Raw genomic sequence first — 22,319 nt, 5'->3', positions numbered from 1 at the left:
TCCCCCGCCCTCTCGTGCTCCCGGGTGAGGTTACAGGCGAAGTGCCTGGAACAAGTCTGGATTACGGGGGAAAGCAGCGGTGCCGGCAGTGCTGCTTAAAGTATGTGGAGCAGACATCGCACTGAAAACATTGCTGGGGAAAGGGAGCACCTGAGAGAGGGCACAGCGCCAGTTGCTATTTTTAATGCAGCGCCGAACAAAAGAAATGCACGCCTCATAATATAAAGCTCACCATGCTGGGATGCAACAAATGTGAACAACAACAAGGCGAGGAGGGAGTGGAGGGGGCCACGCCCCCAACCACGACCGGCTCTTACATTTGTCGACAGGGTCTGACGTGTGCGTCAGGGAGGGGTTAAAGGAGGGGTAAAAAAAAAAGACGTAGACAACAACAAGCAAGAAGGGGGTGGCAAATGGTGTGCACTTTGATGTCCTCAGTGGCCGCATGGCTCACTGAGGACATCAAAGCAAGTGATCAGGCAGTGCTTTTCAGGCTGCCAAATGGTGCGCGCGCCCGGCGCACATGCACTGTATTTGGCGGCCTGAAAAGCCACTGTTTGCACTGCCAAAACTCGCTTACTATAAGTCTCGCCAGAGAAGCGCTAAAGCGCTGTCTCAGACGAGACCTAAAAATGGTTAGAAAGGGATGTGCTCAGAGGGACATCTTGCACTGGTGGGCAGGGATACTACCTTGTGAAAGGGCAGGGCCCATATGTTCTAGAATCACAAGTTTATGATTTTTTCTTAGCATGAAAGCGGGGAGGGGAGAGAATCGTTAACAATGTCAACCAGTTCAAAAACACTTCTCCTAGACACATAATAACCACAGACTATTAAGTAAGGTTAGTTAATTTATTACAAAGTCAAAAGTAACTGGATATAAAGACACCTCAAGACGAGGGTGTAAAAATACATTGAAATCAACAAAGTCAAATCTGTGAATAAAGTTGAATCGGTACAGCATGCACAAGACAATTAACTCAAGAAGTAGAATGCAGAGAATAAAAATCAGGAGTCCAAATTCCCCTGCATTGAGGGTTGGTGAGAATAAAGCATTAATCTATCCCCACACTAACGCTAACGTGACATCCCTAATTAAGTGTACTTCGAGACAGGGTAGAGAAAAGGTGGCAGCATGTGGAGTCTTCTATAAAAGTCTCTCCACATCAATGGGTTAAGTAGCATGAAGCTATTGAGACGGAGCTCGTTCTAAGATGCTCTCTCTCTGAAGGTAGTGACGAAGTGGGGCCCTTTCCCTACTTGCAACATTCCAATATCACAGATATCTTCCCAGGATTCCTTGTGGATCACGCCATTCACTCTGACCAGGTTACCACAGGTAGTTTTCCACAGGACAGCGATGTTCCCTAACAGCAACATAACAACCTTGATTCTCAGGCCTTCTTCGGTGTGAGGATACAGCAGTATTCCTTATCGGCCTTCAATCTCAATGTATCCTCTTCTCTCCTTGCCTAACTCCAAAGCAAGGGCATTATTCTAACTAACAAAGGCACTTCTTCCACCTGCAACACAAGCGTGAGAAAGAATGAAACCCACAGCACACATGAAATTCACTATTAATTCTAAAGTGAGCGCTTTCAGAGAAATGCATTTCAGGCCTACAAGATTAAGCTAACTTTAGAGAAATGGAACATGAGCTTTATGAATTGTATAGGAAATAAAGCACATTCAGTTAATATTCCTATCTACATATAAAATGACATTATCTAATGAACACATTCAATAATAAATGGTTGTTGACAGCACAACAAATTCTTGACGTTGGTGTTTTCTACTAGTTACAATTCGTTTTTACGTTAATTCTTCACGTTTTCTATGCAACGGACTAAATACATCACATTTATGTTATTACGATTCAAAGTCCTACCACCTTATGTTAACACGAAAAAGGATTGGGGGCCAGATGTACGACCTGCAAAATAGCCCCTCGCAAATTGCGACTCATTTGCGACTCGCAATTTGCCAGGCACTATTTGGCATGTACAACATTGTGTTAAATACTGTTTGCGATTCCCAATGGGGTTACACATTGCGAGGCTCATGAATATTAATGCGACCCCATTGGGAATGACAGGCCCTCCCAGGGATGGTGACCTGCCGGGCTCAGCAGACCACCATGTCTGGGACTGCTTTTAAATAAAGCATTTTGGTTTTTTTTCAAAGCAGCCCGATTTCCTTAAAGAAAAACGGGATGCATTTAAAAAAAAAAAATTACGTTGGTTTCATTTTTTAAGGGCAGGTAGTGGTCCCTGGGACCACTGCCTGACCTTAAAAAATATTTTTAGAGACAGTCACAAAGTGGAAGGGGTCCCACAGGGACCCCTTCCAAATTGCGACTGCATTACCACTCTCTTGAAGAGTGGTAATTTGCGAGTGTTTTGCTACCGCAATTGCCGTCACAAAACATTCATACATTTCTTTGCGGACGCAATTAGGAAGGGAACACCCCTTCCTAATAGTGACTCGCAATTCCTAAATAGCAAGTCACAAATAAATTGCGACTCGCTATTTAGGAATTGTACATGGCCCTGGGCCATTTTGCATGTGCAAAGGGGTCGCAAACCCGTTTGCGCATGCAATTTAGGGTCGTACATGTGGCCCTATATGCTGATGCATGCTACACGTGTGATAATAATGCACCGCTACAAATGAAAATGAGTTTTGCGCTACATCAGTCGTGTATGTTCACAGCTCACGTGTGATGAGCCCACCCAGATGAACGGTTATTTTCCAGCAGGATACAAGTGTGGAAGGGGTAGTGCTGCAGTTCATGGAAGTGAGTCATTCCTTTTTCGGGTGTCTCTGTGTGTACACATCATACGATACAGAGGGGCTACATTTCTTGAAGCAAAGTGTCCTGGCCTTGAAAATATGTGCTACCATTGCGGAGCACGGCCAAACAGCAGCACAACAGAGTCTCGGTCCTGAGAAATACGTCTTAGCAGTGATGGTCACGCCCCTGCACACATTAAACACTCCTTCGTCTGGTTTTCTGCTGTATGTGGATGAGAAGATTTTGGGGTGAAATGAGAGACCACTGTCTGACTTGGTAAGAGGTGAGTAAATGTTGCCAGGAGATTATAGGAGGGCTGGTCAAAAAGAGAGTGTCGTCATTGGTAGCTGGTGTTTGGTTGGGCGCATTAGTCCTGGTGTCTGTGCGGCGGCAGGAATGTATTTTTAGTTATGTAGGTGCTTTTTTAACAATGGATTTTGTAAGTAAATGGCAGCGTATGATTGTGAATGCCCTGCCTGTTTCTGTGTACATAGGCCATTGAACGTGGAATGCATTGTAAATGTTTGCTCCCTTTGTGAAGGAGCACGTAGGGTATTCTATTTGTGGCTGTGTGTGTGTGTGTGTCTTGTATTGCCTGTACTCGTACGTTTGGTCATTTGTATCATATCTGCCATGTTTTCATGGAAAATATTCAAGGTGCTGTAGTCCAGCTCTGCAGCTGAGGCTGAAGAACTTCCTTGTTAAAAGAAGCAGACAGGTGTGTTTCTTTTTCTCACTATGACAGGTGTTCCCGCCTTTTACTTGAAACACACTAACACTTACTTAAATCCGTTCACACCTGTCTCCAGGGTGGATATTGCCATGCAATATAGTTCCAATCGCTGACAAAGTTACAACATTGTGGCAGTTCCATGTATTTTACCTGACATCCCCTTGGAAACATCCCTTCCATCATACCTAATCTATACATTAATACTGAGTAAAAGCAGCCATGTATTTATTCATTTAAGTTTTATGAACGATGCACGTCCATCTGGCCGCCTTACAGCGCTAGAAGAAAGATAAACAGAATCAGAGTGACTAAGATAACCTGAATCTGAGGAACGCTAATCCATGCCAGTGTACAGCTTGGACCTGGATCGGTCATTTTTCGGTCCAGAGTTCAAAAACTTTGCGCCACCGGTGCGTCACTTTTCTCCCGCCCGCCTCCCATTTCCCCCCCGCCACATTATGATGGCGGGGGGTACCGCGGCAGACGGGAGTCGACCGGGCGGAAAAGGGTTTAATATGGTGGCGGTGTCTGCTAGACACTGCCATCCATATTACTATGAATGCGGAAAGCAGCCTGCCACGGAAAGGCATGCGGTTTTCGCAGTTGGGGGCCGGTGCGGGCCCCCAGGATTTTGGGGGGCACATGGGGGTACCAATGGTACCCCCTGCATTTGCATGCACAACGTGGCAGGCACCGCGCGGTGCCTGCCATGTTGTGCATGCAAATGCACAAATGCCTTTTTTGCACCTCCCGCCACAATGTAAAAAATGCGGGATGCGCCCGCCAGTGTGGCGGGCGCATCCTAATTGTGTATGTGGGACCGCCACACACATAGCGGGCGGTCCCATTACACGATGCGATCCACCCGCCATCGTAATAGACCCGTAAGTTGCCATTTACAGCAAATATTGGAGCCTTTTAAAAGTCATCCTGAAAACCACTTCATCTAAATATGTACAGTTAGTTTGACTCAAAAATAAAAACATGCAGAAACCTATCCTGGGTGGTAGCGGTGCAATAACTCAAGCAACCCAGGATTTTAGGCTCCAGATTGCTTCCATCTGGGATTGAACTAACCAGCCATAAAAGTGTTAGGCAGGTTTATTAGCTTACATTATGTTGGCCACCATATTGGGAAGGCCACGTTATATATAACACAGTTCCACATACGCTATGAACATATGTTGATCTAGAAAATCCGCAATTGCTTTACTAATAAAACTAACTAAAACATTGAATCCATGTGTCACAGCCAGTTTTTATTTTGTTTCGTTTATAGGAGAAATCGGTGACAAGGGACTGAAGGGTGGCATGGGTCGCCATGGAAAAATTGGCCCAATTGGTTCAAAAGGTATTTATATTAATCCATTTCTGTCATGCACTATCCAGCAATGGGCTTGATGGACTGCCCTGTGATGTTTCCAAAAAAATGAGTTTATAAAATTCTCATTTTCTGGTTCTCGCACTTAAAAATATTTGTTTTGTTTGGGCCCAATTCACAAAAATGTTGTGCATGTAAGTGAAAATAGCTTCATTGGTGACTGAGGGCTTGATTACGATAGCGGGAGGACCCCCACCATCAGGCAGTCAGTGGCGGTTCCACCAGCCCATCTGATCCGACCACCGCATTATGATGCAGGTGGTCAAATAACGACTGGCGGAGGGGCGGGGGGGAAGACCTCAGCGTCTCTGAGGAGGTCGGACTCCTATTCCTACAATGGTGCGGAGCCTGCTCAGGCACCGCCATAGGGATTAGGATGTCCCTCTCCGCCAGCCCTTTCTTGGCAGTTAACCTGCCATGAAAAGGCAGGCGGAAAGTGACTTGGGGGGGCCCCTAGCAGGGCCCCCTTCCCCTCAGGGCCTTCCCTATGTGATGCCCCCCTACATATCCCTGCACATGTAGCAGGCACCGCATGGTGCCTGCCACATAGTTTCAGGGATATGTAAGATGTGTATATTTTGTACTGCGGCGTGTGCTGCAGCCCACAGCACACGCCATAAAACAAAGTATACACATTGCGACCACCATGAAAGTGGTCGCATTGCAATGCGGGCAGCTAGACCGCAGACTACTAGTCGGGCGGTCTTGGACATAAGTCAAGACCGGTATCTTAATCAGGTTACTGAACCTCCCAATTACTTCCTGCATTTTGATTTGAGAAAAAATATATATTCTCCAACAGTGTTTAATCAGTATTCCTCACAACGCTTTCACTAACAACAGCAAAGTATACTAAATTGTGTGCACAACAAGCACACACCCTGTCATCCAGTTTTATAATCCAGATCTAAAGGCAAAACCCTATAGATTGTAAATAAATCTAAAAAAAGACAGCTGCTCCGCATCCCATTAATCACAACTATGTAAGGCCAATCCTGTATGACGTAAATTGACTCTTTATTCTCCACTTCAAAATGTTATTAAAAAATGTACTTCAATACAGTTTGACTAGATAGGGCTCGTCAGTGAGGTATAGCTTGGGTCTTATGTCACACTGAGCAGTGGACCCCACGTCGAGGCATAATGATAGAAGAAACGCTCACAGGTAACTCAGTGAACAAAGAAAACCAGAAAATAACTAACTAGACGACAAAATCACTTGTTGTGGGGGTTGTCCCTATATATTTATCCTAGCAGAGGAGGAGTTATAGTTACTGACCAGGTACATTTTTAAGCAAGAGTAGGTCCACTGCTTAGGAGAGTCTTTTGGATGAGGCACACCTCACATGGCAAGGTTGTTTATGATGAAGGCACCCAACTGTGCTTGTCTGCTTGATAATACTCATTAATATGTTCCAGGTCAAATGAAGATAACTATTTTCAACTGGTTACAGTAATCCGGCTTAGCTGTGCCTGTAACAAGATGGTGCTTCATAATAATTTATTTATATTTATTTTTTGTTGCCTGACAACAGATCCAATTAGTGCAGTGGAGTCCTGGGCATAACAAAAACGATTGCTTTAACTGTTCTCATGCATGCAAATGCAATACCTATACTCCATTAGTGAGCATTGAGTACATTGGGTCCTATGTCAATCTTTGTTCTTTTACACTGAAATCATCATATTCTATTAGATCCAAATTACGATTTGTAATTGTCTAACTTTTATCTGCCCTACCTTTACTGATGTAGTTGGTTGTGTTTGGTCTGTGCTTAGTAGAATAGTTTGAGAATTCCTCACAGAAGCCTTGCAAGAATAGTGTGTTATCTTGTGTGCATACCTGTATTAATTTGAAATGTTTCCTGTCTAGGTGAAAAGGGCGATGGTGGTGATATGGGGCCGCCTGGACCCAATGGAGACCCAGGTAAATGCATGTAAAATACTGCAAACGTTGAAGGGTAATAGCAAAAAATAAATTGGCAATTTTTAGGTTATGCACTTCACATGTGGTGCCAAGAAAATGTGCTTCATTTTGCGAGGTTTAGAAGTCCAATCTTGAGTCTTATAAAAAAGATTTTTTCCAACAACTTTTATTGAATTTGTATCTTACAAACCAAGAGGATCTAGACATAATGAGACATAGGTTTCCATAGTAGAATACAGCAGTGATACCAATTGTCTCACTTACTATGGTTGCCGTATGTACATACAAGAATAAAATAACATCTGTATAAAAACTTTGTGCATCCACACATTTTTTCAGTGCCTTGTCTCTCCAAAATACCTCCTTTAATTAGGGGCCCTGACATGATTAGTATTATTCTGTTCTAGCCCATATGACATTATTTCATCTTCTAATCGTTGGTCTAATGTTATGTGTGGTTCTTTGCCATATTTTGGTATGCTTCTGTGGGCATCCGCAGGTTATGAAAGCTGGAAGTTCCAGACTCTTATTGAAGTTCATGCCTCTTTTCCAGGCGCCTAGGTGAGGTGGAGTGTTGGTTTTCCATTGTCTAGCGAGATCGTGTTTGGCGAGTGTGAGTCCAAGAAATAGTAAGTGTTGTTTATATATAGTTCCCCCTATACCCTCTGTGCAGTGAAATAGTATGAGTTTGGGGGATCTAGGGCAATTCCATGCCAGCACCTCCGTCAGGCAATCTAAAACGCCTTTAAAGAAGCGACCTAGGGCTGTGCAGGACCAGATCGTATGTCTGAGAGTACATTTGTCTTGCTGACACAGTAGGTACTGTGAGGATGCAATCACCCCCATATTCCATAATCTATGTCTGGTATAGTATACCCTGTAGAGATATTTGAATTGTATGAGTCTTAGGCAGACTGAGATCACAGCCCCTCTTGGTGACTCCAGTTCTTCTGTCCAATCATCATCATCATCAATTGGGCCCAAGTCAGTTGCCCATGTCGTCCTGTGGGTATCTAGGGTGTTGTGGTTGTTCGTGATGAAGGATTGATAGATTTGAGATTTTGTGTTCTCCAAGATCCCCCATCAAGAGTTTACCCTTCAGCTGACTCAATTCTGGGAGATTAGTTAAATCTTGGATGTAGTGCATGTCTTAATTGTAGATTTTTATAGAATTGATTGTGGGGCATAGATAATTCCTTTTGGAGGTCTAGGAATGATTTGAGGAGGTGACCGTTCATTACGTCACCCAAGAATGAGATCTCAATTTGGTTCCAGTTTGTGAATCCCCGGAGGTCTGCCACCTGGGAGAGTAGTTGGTTTTGCCATATTGGGGTTTCTCTGGTGATAAAGCCTCACCAACCCATCCGGCAAACAAGGATCACTACTACTGTTGAAGAGGAATGTGTCTAGAGAGGGGTCTCCCATGACCCATTGTTCCAATCTGTACGCCGCGTTGTTTCTGGAGTCATTCCACCATTCATTCGGGATCTGCAGATGAGCTACTGCATGAAATAATTGTATATCTGCGGCTGCGATGTTACCACAGTATGTGGATTGAAAGCAGGTACGAAGAGCTACCCGAGCAGTACTGCCTCCCCATAAAAACTAAACCAGTATTGTGTTGATTTGTAAGAACCATGTCAATGGAATTGGGTATGGGTGGGATTGCAGTTGGTGTAGTAAATCGGAGTAGGGAGACCATCTTAAAGAAAGCAGATCTCCCGTAAGGTGATAGGGGAGACTGGACCAGGATCTCACCTCAGCTTTAAAACTATCTGTTAATGCTCCTAAGTTTTGTGTCCATGAAACATATTTGACATCAGATAAAAATACTCCTAGGTAGTTTAGGCCACTGGTTACTAAAGTAAGTTCTTCTGCTCAACGTCCACTACCCAGGGTCTCTCTCAGCGCCAGGATTTCCGCTTGTTCATTTGTAGGCCGGACGGCTCCCCAAAGATGCACATAATTAGGAGGGTTCTTGGGCCAGATCTAGGAGGGTCGGTGAAGAAAAAGAGGACACCATCGGTATATAGAGCTGTGCATTCTGATATCTCTGGTGTCCACTCAAAACCCCACACCAATGCATCATGTGTCACCCATGTGACCAGAGGTTCCGAGAGCAAATAAGAGGGGGGCGAGGGGGCATACCCGTCTAATGCCTTGCCCTATCGAGAATTGGGTGGACACTGAACTTGCCACCCTTATAGAAGCTGTAAGGACTGTGTATAATAATCGCACATAAGCTATAAACTTGGGGCTCATATTCAAGTGTTTGGGCAATACAAACATAGACATCCAACTGACCGAGTCGAATGCTTTGTCGCTGTCTGCGAGAAGCATAGCCCCCAAGGCGGCCTAGGCAATCGACCGCAGCGATCGCGTTGTGAGCTCGACGTATGTTGTGTCGTGTCGCTCTTTGCAGCATAAACTCAGCCTGATCTGGATGTATCAGCTCGGTCAGGTTAGGTATCATTCTATTTGTTAGCACTTTTACCAGTAGTTTAGCTTCTAGATTTAGAAGTGAGATTGTCCGGTAGAATGAGGAGTGTTCAGGTGGGTGCCCAGGCTTCAAGAAGATTACAATTTGTGCGGGTCTTCAATCAGGAAGCATGCATTTTTCTTTAAGGGCAGTAAACATGGTAGCCAGGTATCGGGCCCCAATATAGGCATGAATGCTTTGAAGAATTCACAAGGAAACCCATTGGACCCTGGTGTTTTTTTCCTGGTGTAATGTCTGAAATAGCCATTGTCAATTCCTCTTGTGTAATAGGGGTCTCCAGTGACTCGGGCGCTACGGCAGACAACGCACTAAGTGGCACATCTCAGAAAAATTCTTCTATCTGGAATTCTGTTAGGACTTTGTGTTTAGTATACAAGTTTGATCAAATTCGGCAAAGTACTGGGCTACTTCTGCCGGATTTGTGAGTACCCTATCATTGTGTAATTTGATCGCAGGTATCTGAACCAGTTTTAAAGTGCATTGGCACTGTCTGTGTAAGAGATTCCCTGACTTGTCCCCCCTTTGGCATATCCTGCTTTGTGTGGCTTGCCATCTGCATTTAGTATTGTTTGGTATTGTTGCAGTATGCCTAGTTGCCTACGGGCGCTGCCTCCGTCCCTCTCTCTACCGCGCCTCTCCAATTCTTTAGTTTGTGTGTCTAATTGTGTCAAGGTCTGTTTTTTTGGCATCTCGCTGCTGTGCAGAAGCTTATATCGAATCCGCGTATTGTTGGTTTCATTGCATCCCAAAGGACTGTGGTGGACGAAGCCATCTTTTCATTGAATGAGAAGTAATCTACTAAGGTTTTGTGTATGTGAGTTTTGTAAAGTGGATTATGCATGTGCCAGGGCAAGAGTCGCCAATGGAGTGGGGATCGTCTTAGCGCCGATTAACTGGTGTAGTTTCACAGGGAAGTGGTCTGACAGGCCTCTAGGCATGATCTCTGCTTTGGGTATCCTGTTTGCATGTTCACTAGTGATGAAAATATAGTCTAGTCTATTGAATGAGCCGTGGCCGGCTGAGGAGTTTGTGTACCCTATAGGGCCCTCCATGCGTCTGTCCATCCCAGCATCTCCACCATGGGGCCTAGACGAGATTCTCTTAGTGTTCCCTGTGGAGCGGTGTGTCTTCACCACTTGTGTTCTGGATGGATCACGTCATTCCAGTCTCCCCCAATTATTGCAAGGTTTCCCGGTAATGATCCCCATATATCTATAATGTGGTTGATGAATGTTTGAGTTAGGGGCGGGGGCATATACGCTACTCAACCCTATAGATTTTCCACCCACCATTCCCTTTATAAAAGTGTATCTGCCCTGTGTATCGTTCCATTTGCAAATATGTGAGAAGGGGATTCTCCAGTGAATCAGTATAGTGACCCATCCAGATCCTCTTGCGAAACCTGAGTGGAATATGTGTATAAAACCGAACGGGCCAAGAATGGTGTCTTGGTCCCCATCGGTGGAGTCTCTTGTAGGAGCAGGATGTCTGCTTCCATGCGTTTTTGCGTGTTTAAGGACAGCCCAGCGCTTTACTTTATCTAATAGGCTGTGGACGTTCCATGTTGCTATATTAAGCTTTCAGACTGGAGCTTGTGCACTGAGTTGTCATCGGGACATGTATTGTATATTAGCAGGGGTGTATCTGGTTTGGGAACCACTAGATCGAAGCATTGGATGCGCCATGGTAACAATGATAAAAAAACAGAGTCCTGTACAAGATCTTATTCCCCAACTATTCCCCCCAATCACTCCCACTTCGGTACCGCATAAAACTTTGAAGTATCTGTCGGGGAGGGAATACAGCACTCATCCCAAAAGGGGAGGGGAGGAGAATTCGTTCAATAGATCCCCTTCCCATCCATGGTAAATGTCCTAAGAAATACTAGATGGTCTGCTCAGGTGTTGTAGCCCACTTTGGTGCTGACATAACGAGTATCGTCTCTAATAAACAATGTAATGGCGTGTCCTGTGTTGCTGAAGTTATTTTTCTTTTACATAATCTAAGTTCAGCTGCCAACAATCTCAGTTTATTTGTTGCCACGTGATCTGGAGTGCCAGGATGATCTTGAACGATGTCTGTGCTTGTCTTTCTTGGCATTCGGACAGTGGCGTGGGTCTCCAGATGATGAATCTGAATCTCGGGCGGAGGCGTAGGAAGCTTGTTTGTCCACTGGAATACCTCTTCTGGTGTGTCATAGAACATAGTGCGATTTTTGTAGCTGAATCTCAGGAGGGCTGGGAAAAGCCGCATATATGAAATTTGCAGTTCTCGGAGGGGAGTTTTCGCTATCATGAGAGACTGGTGTTGCTTTTGTTCCAGCCTAGTGAAATTTGGAAATATCATTATCCGTTAAGACTAAAAGGTAAGGGACTCTTGTGTACTGGCTTGCCACAGTATAGTGTCTCTGTCGTGGAAATTAAGTATTTGTGCGATAACAGGCCATGATCTAGCACGGGGGGGGGTCGCGGTGAAATCTCTGTGGGCGCACTCTATTATGAAGCACATGGACAATACTTCTGCGGGTATCTGGGTTTTGACCCATTGAGTGAGAAATGTACCCATGTCTGTGCCCTTGCAGCCCTCCGGGAAGCGCACAAAGCGACGGTTATTCCTACAGTCTCTGCCTTCAGCATCTTCTACGTGAGAAGTGAGCCCCTGTGTGAGTTTCTCGAGGCTGATCACCTTCCCTTGGAGTGTAGCAATTGTGTCTTCTACACCCGAGACCCTGGATTCGCCTTGGGTGAGGCGTTCCACAGTGTTGCGTAAATCTTGGTGCAATATAATTACATCAGACCTAACCGCGCCAATCTTGGCGTTTAGCACGTCTCTCGATTAGGTAATCGTGGCTAGCAGCGCGGCATTATCGGGGACACCTGTGGGTGTGGTAGTCCCATTGCCCGTGAATTTGTCCATCGTGCTGTGTTTTGTGGCTGCGTCTGTCACTTTGTCTTTGGACATAGCGGATGGAAGCCTAGGTCAGCATCTGCTGAATCTGGGGGGCTAATTTTACATGGAGCCCCTCATGGGTTGGTATGTATGAGGAGCTGCTGCACCCACGTGTAATGGGCCCTCCCCAACCACAGGCCACACCATGACCTAGTGTAGCCGCTTCCGCAGATGAGGATATCAATGCCCAATGGGTGCTGTCCCCTGATGGCTTGGGGTGGGTATTTTAGTTCCCACCTGCCGCTGCTAAGCTTCGTAGGATCGTTGGTTATCCCGCATATTAGGACAATTAGCACGATGAAGTGAGCCTCACTTCTCCGATTGTGCTGGTTACGGGTGTAGATCTGTGCTGTGAAGCATTCAATTCCAATGTATCGGGTGCGCATCCCTTTCACTTTGGTTTCGGAGGCTGGTAGTTAATAGAGGTGGGTCTTAGCCGTCTGGCCACACCGCAGTCAGCTCTTCTCTATGCACCTCTCTCCGGGCTTACTTCATGTCTGCCATTCCCCCGCAGAACCTACAGAGGAATAAGTGATATAATGGGGTCTCTCCTGTCCCACAGAGATCCCGTGAGCGTCTCACTTTTTTTGCGGCTGTGGACCAGAGGGTGCACCACACGCAGGTTTCAAGGCACCAGCAAGAGCGTTCACCGCTGGGCTGACATCACGGCAGCTCGCAGCTCTTCCTCACGCTACAGGCCATGTGGCTCATCGGACTCCTTGCAGTGGCTCCCAAGGGCAGCTCTTGACCGATCGGTCTCGGAAAATTGCTGCATCGGGAGTTGTTGTGGATTCAGATAGGAGGCCTTGATCAAAGATTGGCTGGCAGGATTATGTTGGATGTATGTAGGGCTACGGAAGCTTGTCTACAGCGCGTCAGACTTCTCAGCCATGCCACCTAATTTAGATTTTTTAATTGGTGAACCTCGAGGTTAAAAAACAAATCCTCTCCAGCCACCCTGCCTTCCAGATATTTGTTTCTTTGTCTCATTCTGTCAAGTGGATACGAAAAAAACCCACTGTAAAACCAGTGGTGAGCAGAGTTATCCTGCAATAATCTCTCCAAATTGACAATTGGGTGGGGGGGGGACGGATTAGTTGTTCCTCTTGTTTTGCCCAACTGCTAATATTCCCTTAGAGAGTATATACTTATGGGTGGTTTTAAGGTCATGGGAAATGGATCTTACAGGAAAGTTCTCTCTAGACTAGTCCTTTGCACTGCCACTACAACCAGTTCCACACCCACATCACACAATCATTCACAAAGCATCCTCAAAATACACAGAGACAACCTCATGAATATAATACTAGCCACCATAAACCCTCAAATTACCAAATGCAGACTCCATCTCATGCTCATCAAGGCTAACTCTGCAGTATTCTACTCTAGATCACGGACCTGACCACCTATCACAACTTGATGCACTCTTCATCACAGAAACGTTGATCACCCCATATCCTCACACCTCTTAGACATCCATCTTCCCACAGGCTACAGAATTCAGTGTGCAGACCATGCTCATAAGAAGTAAAGAGACCTTACCTCTGTAAATCCTCTTGGTACTGCTCCTTAGGCAAGCAAGCAAATCCAATTCCATGGAACTCCTTGCATGCCATGTCCAATTTCACACAAAAAAGTCTGCCACATTCCACCCTATCCACAGGTCTCCTGAACAGAACGAGGACTTCATTAACAAAGTCTCAGTTCTTCTCATTGTAAGAAATGTGTTTTTTGGTTGACTGCAGTGTGAGCCCCAGTCAGGCAGCAACCACATTTCTTCTCAGGATGAAGCAACAAGCAAACCTAAAACCTGTTCTCAACTCTTGGGTAGCTTGGCACAGAGCAGTCAGGCTTAACTAGGAGGCAACGTGTAATGTATTTATACAGCACTTCAAACAGTAACACAGTGAAATCACACCACAAAAGGATCTCACACCAGTTAGTAAATAGAGTAAAATGTAATAAATAAAACAAGATCAAAGTGACAAACATTCAATCAGTAGAACCGGAGTTATGAATTTGTAAAGATTTTTGGGTAAAATAGCGCCAAAAAGTACAAAGTTCAGGATGACCACGATTGAGCATGTATAGAGCAAATTGACCAGGTTAGTCCCATTGAAAATTTACCTTCTCAGTCCAGCGCCAAGAGTCCTATTCGCGTGTAATGGACAGCAAGAAGTAGCGAAGCATCCTGGACAGTTGTCGATATAGCCCATAGACAGGCCCGGCGTCGCGGCCGGTTGTCGCTGTAGCACAAAGAGCCTGATGTCATGGACAGTCGGGCCAGTGCTTTGTGGTGGCACTCCACACAAGAGGTCAATGTAGCTCAAAGGGTCAGGTTGACAGAACATTATGTCGCCGGACTGCGCCTATGAAAAGGATTCAACACCACTGGACACGTTCGCAGTCATGAAGAGCCCAAACACTTCAAATCAGCCTCTGAGGCTACATTAAGGGCCCAGGACCTGAGAGGCACCACTGGGGGGTCAAAGGCTTGCTCCAACTGGATCCCAGTGCTGGTGATGGTGGTTGGAAGCCTGTTATGTCCCCTTTGCTTAGAACATGAAGCCAGCAGACCTGGAGCCACTCTGGGTGCCCTGGGTTTAAGAGTTTCAGGTCCAGTTCTTTTCACCCAGGTAAAAGGGAAGCTATCAGCAGATAAGCACAACAAGGCAGCGGGACTGCACTCCAGCAGAGTGACAGCTCTTCAGCAGCACGGCATCAACAGGTCCTGAAGTGTACTGAAGGGTTTGTGTCAGGTCCAATATTTATACTGGTACTCTTCCTCTAGAAGTTGAGGGTAGCTTCTAGAGTTTCTCTTTGAAGTCCCCAGGTATCCTGCCCTCCTCCTCTTATCCCCAGGCTAATTACAAGGGGTATGCAGCCCTTTTTGTGGAGGCAGGACACAGCCTATTCAAGTGTAAGTGGGGCTCTGCTCTGCTTCCCCTTCCCATTGATGGCCCATACAAGCACACCTAATCTCTATTGCGTGTTGATGTCTAGGAGGAATACACAAAGCCCAACTGTCTGCTACACCCAGTCATGAGAACCAGAGACAGGCTACAGGCACTAAACTGCTATGGTAGGGAGAAATTCAAAATCAGACTTCTCAATGAGTTTGGATTTCTCATCACAATTCCAAAGATACCAACCATGAAGGGGATTGTCTGTTCCCATTTGAAAATTATAGCTAATTAAGTGTAATAAGGTAACTCTGATGTTATCCTATGGGAGAGGGGGGCCTTGCAGTAGTGCAAAACAAATGCAAGAGTTATTTACGACCAGCACATGTAAAACAAAAGTACATGTCCAAACTTTCAAATACACTAAAACCTCTAGGTTGTGCAGGGCCTACCCTAGGGGTGACTTACATGTATTAAAAAGGGGGGTTTGAGCCTGGCAAAAGGTGTACTTTGCCAGGTCGACATGGCACTTTAAAACTGCATACACAGGTTGCAAGGGCAGGCCTGAGACATGTTTAAAGGGCTACTTTAGTGGGTGGCACAATCAGTGCTGCAGACCCATTAGTAACACTAGTAGCATTTACAGGCCCTGGGTACATGTAGTGCCACTTTTCTAGGGACATATAAGAACATTAAATATGTCAGTTAGATATAAGCTAACTTTTCAAACCTCGCAGGAGAGAAAAGAGGTATGTACCCACGTATGTCCTCATATCTATGTAGTTATCACACAAGATACTTGAGAATTCTAATCTGTGGCCCCTTCTGTCTTCACATTTAAGAAGAGTTAGGGTAAGGTCATAAAAAGTTATTTAAAAGGACGTTTTACCCACAATGTATCGTGGAATGATTAATCATCTACGACCTCTCACACTGGGGTAGGGACAATGTCACCACAGCAGACTCAACTGAGGTCCAAGAACCTGGGAGCTCTTATATATCATATTTCAGGACAAATACAACTTTCCAATTCAGGTCAAAAAGATTAAAAATACCTCAGGTATACCCAAGGAAATTCCTTTATCATCAAGTACCCCTGTTAATAATTAAAAACAAAAAGGTATGGTTAACAGATTAAATGATTCATCTGACCATCCAGAATCAATGAAGTACCAACATGTTTCGACCTATACTTAAGCCCAGAAGGTCTATGGTCTTCATCAGGGTAATAGGACCCCCTATCTATGATATTCATTCATACCATGCGAAAAGGAAAATGATTTCCTACTAGTCCCTTGTTTACTAGGACATAAACTTGTATGAATAGTAATAAAAATTACAAATAAAACACAAGCATAACAAGCGCCAGCATTGGTGATCCTACTAGCGGTGGATAATGAAACACACTGGCCATTTTACGAATAGTATGTTGGGTATGTAATACCACCAGGAAATTATCCTATTACAAAAGATCAATATACTCTAAAATCATATCATTATATTGAAATAATCACCACTAAGTGGATGCTACAATCTACTCAAACTAATTCAACAGTTATTATATTGAGCCTACTAGCATAAGTTGCTAGTATTACCATATGTTGGTGGTCTCTGACTTACCCGAGTCATATTAAACTACAGGCTTCATGGTTCAGTGTGGGGGAAGGCCTTCTCTGCAGTCACACTCTAATCATGTGTGTCAAAAATATATCATGATTCACAAAGAAAACATTTTAAAACAACGGACAGTCACTTGTAAGAATGACAAAGAAAAGGTAGTAGTGGCAAAGAATCACACTTCGTATAACCAATAGACAATTTGGTAGGTGTATGAGTAAACATTTTGGGGCCTATTAGGCCGCCCGCCACCCTAGCGGTGCAGGGACCGGCCGCCAGTGGTGCGGCAGTCCCGCACCGGCAATTAGGATGCCACAGTGGCGGTGGCATCCTCTATTCTCAGCATTGTGGCGGGCGGTGCTCACAGCCCCGCCTGCCACAATGCTGCGAATGCACGTTGTGCATTGTCATGCACAAGGTGACAGGCACCGTGCAGTGCCTGCCACCTTGTCCGTGACAATGGTACCCCCCATGTGCACCCTCCACCCCCCCAGTACCCTGGGGGCCTGCAACAGGCCCCCGTGAGCAAACTCTGCATGGCTTCCATGGCGGGGTCTCCGCCATGGAAAGCCCTGCACCGCTGCCCATGCTAATATGGATGGCGACGTCTAGCAGATACCACCACCATATCCAGCCCCTTTTCCGCCCGGTCGACCAGCGGAAAACCGGCGAACGGTCTTTCCGTACGCCGGGGTCCCCCCAGTCATACTAATATGGCAGGCGGGGTATGATGTAGGGCGGATCGCCACTGTCATGCGGGCGGTGGCGATCCGCCCTACATCCTAATAGACCCCCAAGTACCGTAATCAGAGGATTTGAAAGATGTTGCTAAAAAAGGTAATTCAGCACCAAACTACCCGCGGTGTGAGTACATATTGGACCCAAGGCCCAATAAGCCAACATTCAAAACAGAATACCACAGCACTCCAATTGAAGTATTACAATTTTAAGTAAGAGTCCAAACAGTGAGGATTAATCCTGAAGACAGAAGTTTTCTTTATTTTGTTCCACAGGTCAAGCTTCTACAGTTTTCAATACATGGAAGACAGCCGACACCTGTTTCGTCACACACTGACTTTTTCGAGGCTTTAACAGATCTTGTCGGTTAGGTAAACCATGGAAAAGCGTTAGTTTTAAAGGAGGCAATATCTGTTAGGGCCTCGTGTTATTAAAATTCATGCTGGAAGTCAAAATAGAAGTCGTCCAAGTATTGATGAAATCAACGTCTCGCAGTATGAGACATGTTCTCCAAAAGGTGTCTAAAAGGCTTCCCAAGAGACAAGAAATGGAATATAGTCAACTGCGAACTACCAAAGTTAATCAAGGTTTATGTATCAACTTCAAAGCGTCTTGGACCATGGTAAGCCACTATCAGAAAGTGTGTATTATAACGAACAACCACTGTTATACAATAGAGGACGTCTCAAAAGCAGAGCATCAGGGACCTTGATAAGTCTTATTGAGAATACTTCGATTGGAGTGCTGTGGTATTCTATTTTGAACATACAGTAACTGGTTGACACATTTGAAAATAATGAGGTTACAAAGGGGTGTGCCATGGCTACTCCACTGATACTGGATGGTCCATTAGTATGAGCCGAACGGGGTCACTATGAGTTCAGACTAATCCTCATCAAAACAGCCACATGAAATAAGAAAAGCATGCTCTGTGCCCCTTGCCGGATTCCCATTACATCATGAGCGGAATCTGATTTGGCCTAAGTGTTGTCAAGATCATAGTCCTTAGTCAGCATGTACTCACGATAAAATCACAAGCAATTATGGTGCAGTATATTCAATGCCCCTTGGTTATAAGGCTCATTAATGGAATACATGCCCAGCACGGTATACGTGCACCTTAGTTGTGCCATTAATTGTTGCTCACCCTCAGGCCCGGTGTTAGAAGGTGACCTCAGAGGAGCCCGGAGGGGGCCCTGACTACCTGAAACCAACCCTCGAGGTATCGTAGCCGGGCACTGGCGGGAGACTCCTCAGGGGAGGAATCTCGTATCTAGGATCGTACACTCGGCACCACATGACAAAGAGACACCACACCGGGAGTTCTTAAGAACAAATCTTTATCAGATCGGAGTTGTAGGATCTTTATGATCAGCAAGGCAAATATATACAAGTGGAGCGCGGGCTCACAGAGTCTTGGAGGGGGTAGGAGGTAGCGGGACAGTCTTTGGGGATATGGATCAAATGCAGGGGCGTACACGGCGCACAGCTCACAATCCTCGAGCTGGGGGATACGCTCGTCGTCGCCAGGGTCCGGCGGGACCAAGAGAGTCTGTGGGAGCCGCGAGTCACTCAGCAGGGCTCAAGCACAAGTCGGAGGTCTTACGATCTTTTCGGGGAGCCGCGAGTCACTCAGCAGGGCTCAAGCACAGGTTCGGGGGTCTTACGATCTTCAGGGAGCCGCGAATCACTCAGCAGGGCTCAAGCACAAGTTCGGAGGTCTTACGATCTTCAGGGAGCCGCGAGTCACTCAGCAGGGCTCAGGTGTTTCCAAAGGCGAATCTGCCGGACAGTCCCAGAGCACCCCTTGTTATAGGACGACCCCTCTTTGATGTCCGGAGTCTGTGCAGGCAGCGGTCTTGTCACCTGGGGGTCGCTTGTCGGGGTTTCCTGCCATTGTCTTTTGATCCTTTCAGGGCCGGGTCGGGAGGAGTCCCAGACACCCAGCAGGCGTGGAGCCAGCCCTCGGGGAGGCCGGCGGGCCGATCGAAACCCACCTTCCCAGGGGAGCTCAGAGGTGCGATGGAAACTGCTCCTCCCTTTCTCATCCCAAGGGGAGCGCGATGTCCCCCAGCCGGAGTGGCGCCTCTAGGCCAGGGTCGCGCTGGTGCCGGGCAGCCATCATGGTGCATGAAGTGGGCACGCGGGCCCGGTGTGGGCCGAAAGGAGGAAGGCCACGGCCGGGGAATCCCGGGTCGGGTGTGTGTGTGTTCTGGTGGGAAGGATCGGCTAGGCCGTGGGCTCAGGGGCTGCGTGAGGTGCATGGGTCAGGTTATGTGGTGCGGGGACAGGGATGGCTATGCTAAGAGGCCGGGTCTAACACGTGTCCCCCCCAGCTGAAAGCCGGAGAGAACTACCCATCCTCTTGGGGGTTCTCTTCGCTGAGGCGGAAGAACCGGGAGAGGCCATCGGCGTTGGCGTGGTCAGTACCAGGGCGATGTTCCACGGTGAAATCCATACCCTGGAGGGAGATTGACCACCGCAGTAGCTTGGGGTTTTCTCCTCGCATCTGATTGAGCCATCGCAAGGGGCGATGGTCGGTTTGGACCTTGAAATGGGTGCCGAACAGATAAGGGCGTAACTTCTTGAGGGCCCAGACTACGGCGAACGCCTCGCGCTCGATGGTGCTCCATCTCTGTTCTCTGGGCAACAGCCTTCGGCTGAGGAAGGCTACGGGCTGGTCTAGGCCTTGGTCATTCACCTGGGACAGGACGGCCCCAATTCCATGCTCGGAGGCGTCTGTTTGTACCACAAACTCCTTGGAGTAGTCGGGAGCCTGAAGGACGGGGGCTGTGCACATGGCCGTTTTTAGGGCATCGTACGCCTCTTGGCAGGCAGGGGTCCACTGCACTTTCTTGGGCTGTTCCTTGGACGTGAGTCCCGTGAGGGGACCGACTAGGCTGCCGTACCCCCGGATGAATCTCCGGTAGTAGCCCGTGAGGCCCAGAAAGGCTCGGACCTCCGTTTGGGTAGTGGGGGGTTCCCAGGCTAGGATGGTGTTGATTTTGGGCTGTAGAGGGGCGACCTGGCCGCTTCCGACCTGGTTACCGAACCTTGCCCAATCTGGCACTTGCTGGCTTTCACGGTGAGGCCTGCCTGACGCAGGGCGGTTAGCACCCTCCGGAGGTGCTGGAGGTGCTCACTCCATTCGGAACTGAAAACTGCGATATAGTCTAGATAGGCAGCGCTGAATTTTTCCAGCCCGGCCAGGACTCTATTTACCAGTCGCTGGAAGGTGGCCGGGGCATTTTTCATCCCGAAGGGCATCACGCGAAAGCGATAGTGCCCATCCGGGGTGGAGAAGGCGGACTGCTCCTTGGCTCCTTCTGTGAGCGCAATTTGCCAGTAGCCGCAGGTGAGATCGAAGGTGCTGAGGAACCGAGCAGCCCCGAGTCGGTCAATGAGCTCGTCGGCTCGGGGAATGGGGTGGGCATCGGCTCGGGTGACTTCATTGAGTCCCCAGTAGTCCACGCAGAAGCGGAGTTCTGGGGCGACACCGGGGGCAGCTGCTTTCGGGACCAGGACCACGGGGCTGGCCCAGGGACTGTCTGAGGGTTCGATCACTCCTAAGGTCAACATCTTCGAGACCTCGGCTTGAATGCAGGACCGGACCCGATCAGGGACTCGGTTGGGTCGGTGTTTCACCGGCGGGCTGTCTCCGGTATCCACGTCATGGACACACCAGTCGGTGACTTGGGGGACCAGGGATAAGAGGTCGGAAAACTGCACTAGGAGCTGGCGGCAATCCTCACGTTGCTGGGAAGTGAGGGATGGGGAGAGGTTCACTCCCTCTACGGAGCCGTCCTTCTCTTTGGTGCACAGGAGATCAGGGAGGGGATCCGACTCCTCCTCGGCCCCGTCATCAGTGGCCAGCAGGAGGCTCAGCTCCGTCCGCACAAAGTGGGGCTTGAGGCGGTTCACGTGGAGGACCCGCAGGGGGTCCCGTGGTGACTGGACATCCACCAAGTACGTGACCTGGCTCTTCCGCTCAATCACTTTGAAGGGCCCGGTCCATTTATCCTGGAGGGCGCAGGGTTTCACGGGGGCCATGACCCATACCTGCTGGCCCGGCTGGAACTCGACCAGAGTGGCATTCTGGTCGTACCAGCGCTTCATCTCTTCCTGGCTCGCCTCCAGGTTGGCCTCGGCCATCTCTCGGAACTTCCTAGTCTGGTTTCGGATGGTCAGGACGTATCGGAACACATCTCGGGGGTGGCCTCGGTGTGCCGCCTCCCACCCTTCCTTGACCAGGCTGAGGGTCCCCCGGACGGGGTGCCCGTAGAGTAACTCAAAGGGGCTGAACCCCAAGGATTTCTGGGGAACTTCTCGGTAGGCGAACAGGAGGCAGGGGAGCAGGACGTCCCACTTACGCCGGAGGGGCTCTTCCAGGCCCGCGATCATCCCTTTCAGAGTCCGGTTAAACCGCTCTACCAGGCCGTTTCCTTGGGGGTGGTACGGGGTGGTGAATTTATAGGACACTCCGCATTGTTGCCACAAGGACGTCATGTATCTGGAGATGAAGTTCGTACCGCGATCGCTCACGACCTCGCAGGGAAAACCCATACGGAAAAAGATTCCCATCAACGCCCGGCCCACCACGGGGGCTGTGACGGTGCGCAGGGGTATGGCTTCAGGGTATCGGGTGGCATGATCCACCAGGACGAGGATAAAGCGGTGCCCTTGGGAGGTTGGGGGGTCCAGAGGCCCCACAATGTCGATCCTGACCCGTTCAAAAGGGGTACTGACGACAGGGAAGGGTTGGAGGGGAGCCTTGCGC

At 47.7% G+C, this 22,319-nt stretch overlaps 1 protein-coding gene across 4 annotated transcripts in view; it reads left to right on the top strand.

Annotated features, from left to right (window-relative positions):
- The window catches only part of COLEC11 (collectin subfamily member 11), a 417,003-nt gene that overhangs the window by 199,195 nt on the left and 195,489 nt on the right, over window positions 1–22,319 (top strand). For 2 of the 4 annotated variants that reach the window (XM_085610753.1, XM_085610752.1), the window contains exons 4-5: window positions 4,807–4,878; window positions 6,782–6,835. In XM_085610753.1, coding sequence (XP_085466879.1) covers window positions 4,807–4,878; window positions 6,782–6,835 — 126 coding nt within the window. The remainder of the gene's footprint in view (window positions 1–4,806; window positions 4,879–6,781; window positions 6,836–22,319) is intronic. The other 2 variants (XM_085610755.1, XM_085610754.1) reach the window with 1 other exon arrangement.

Source organism: Triturus cristatus, chromosome 6 (genome assembly GCF_964204655.1).
Source record: "Triturus cristatus chromosome 6, aTriCri1.1, whole genome shotgun sequence".
NCBI lineage: Eukaryota > Metazoa > Chordata > Amphibia > Caudata > Salamandridae > Triturus > Triturus cristatus.
The sequence above is the reverse complement of the archived record's forward strand: the minus strand, read 5'-3'. Positions and strand labels throughout refer to the sequence as shown.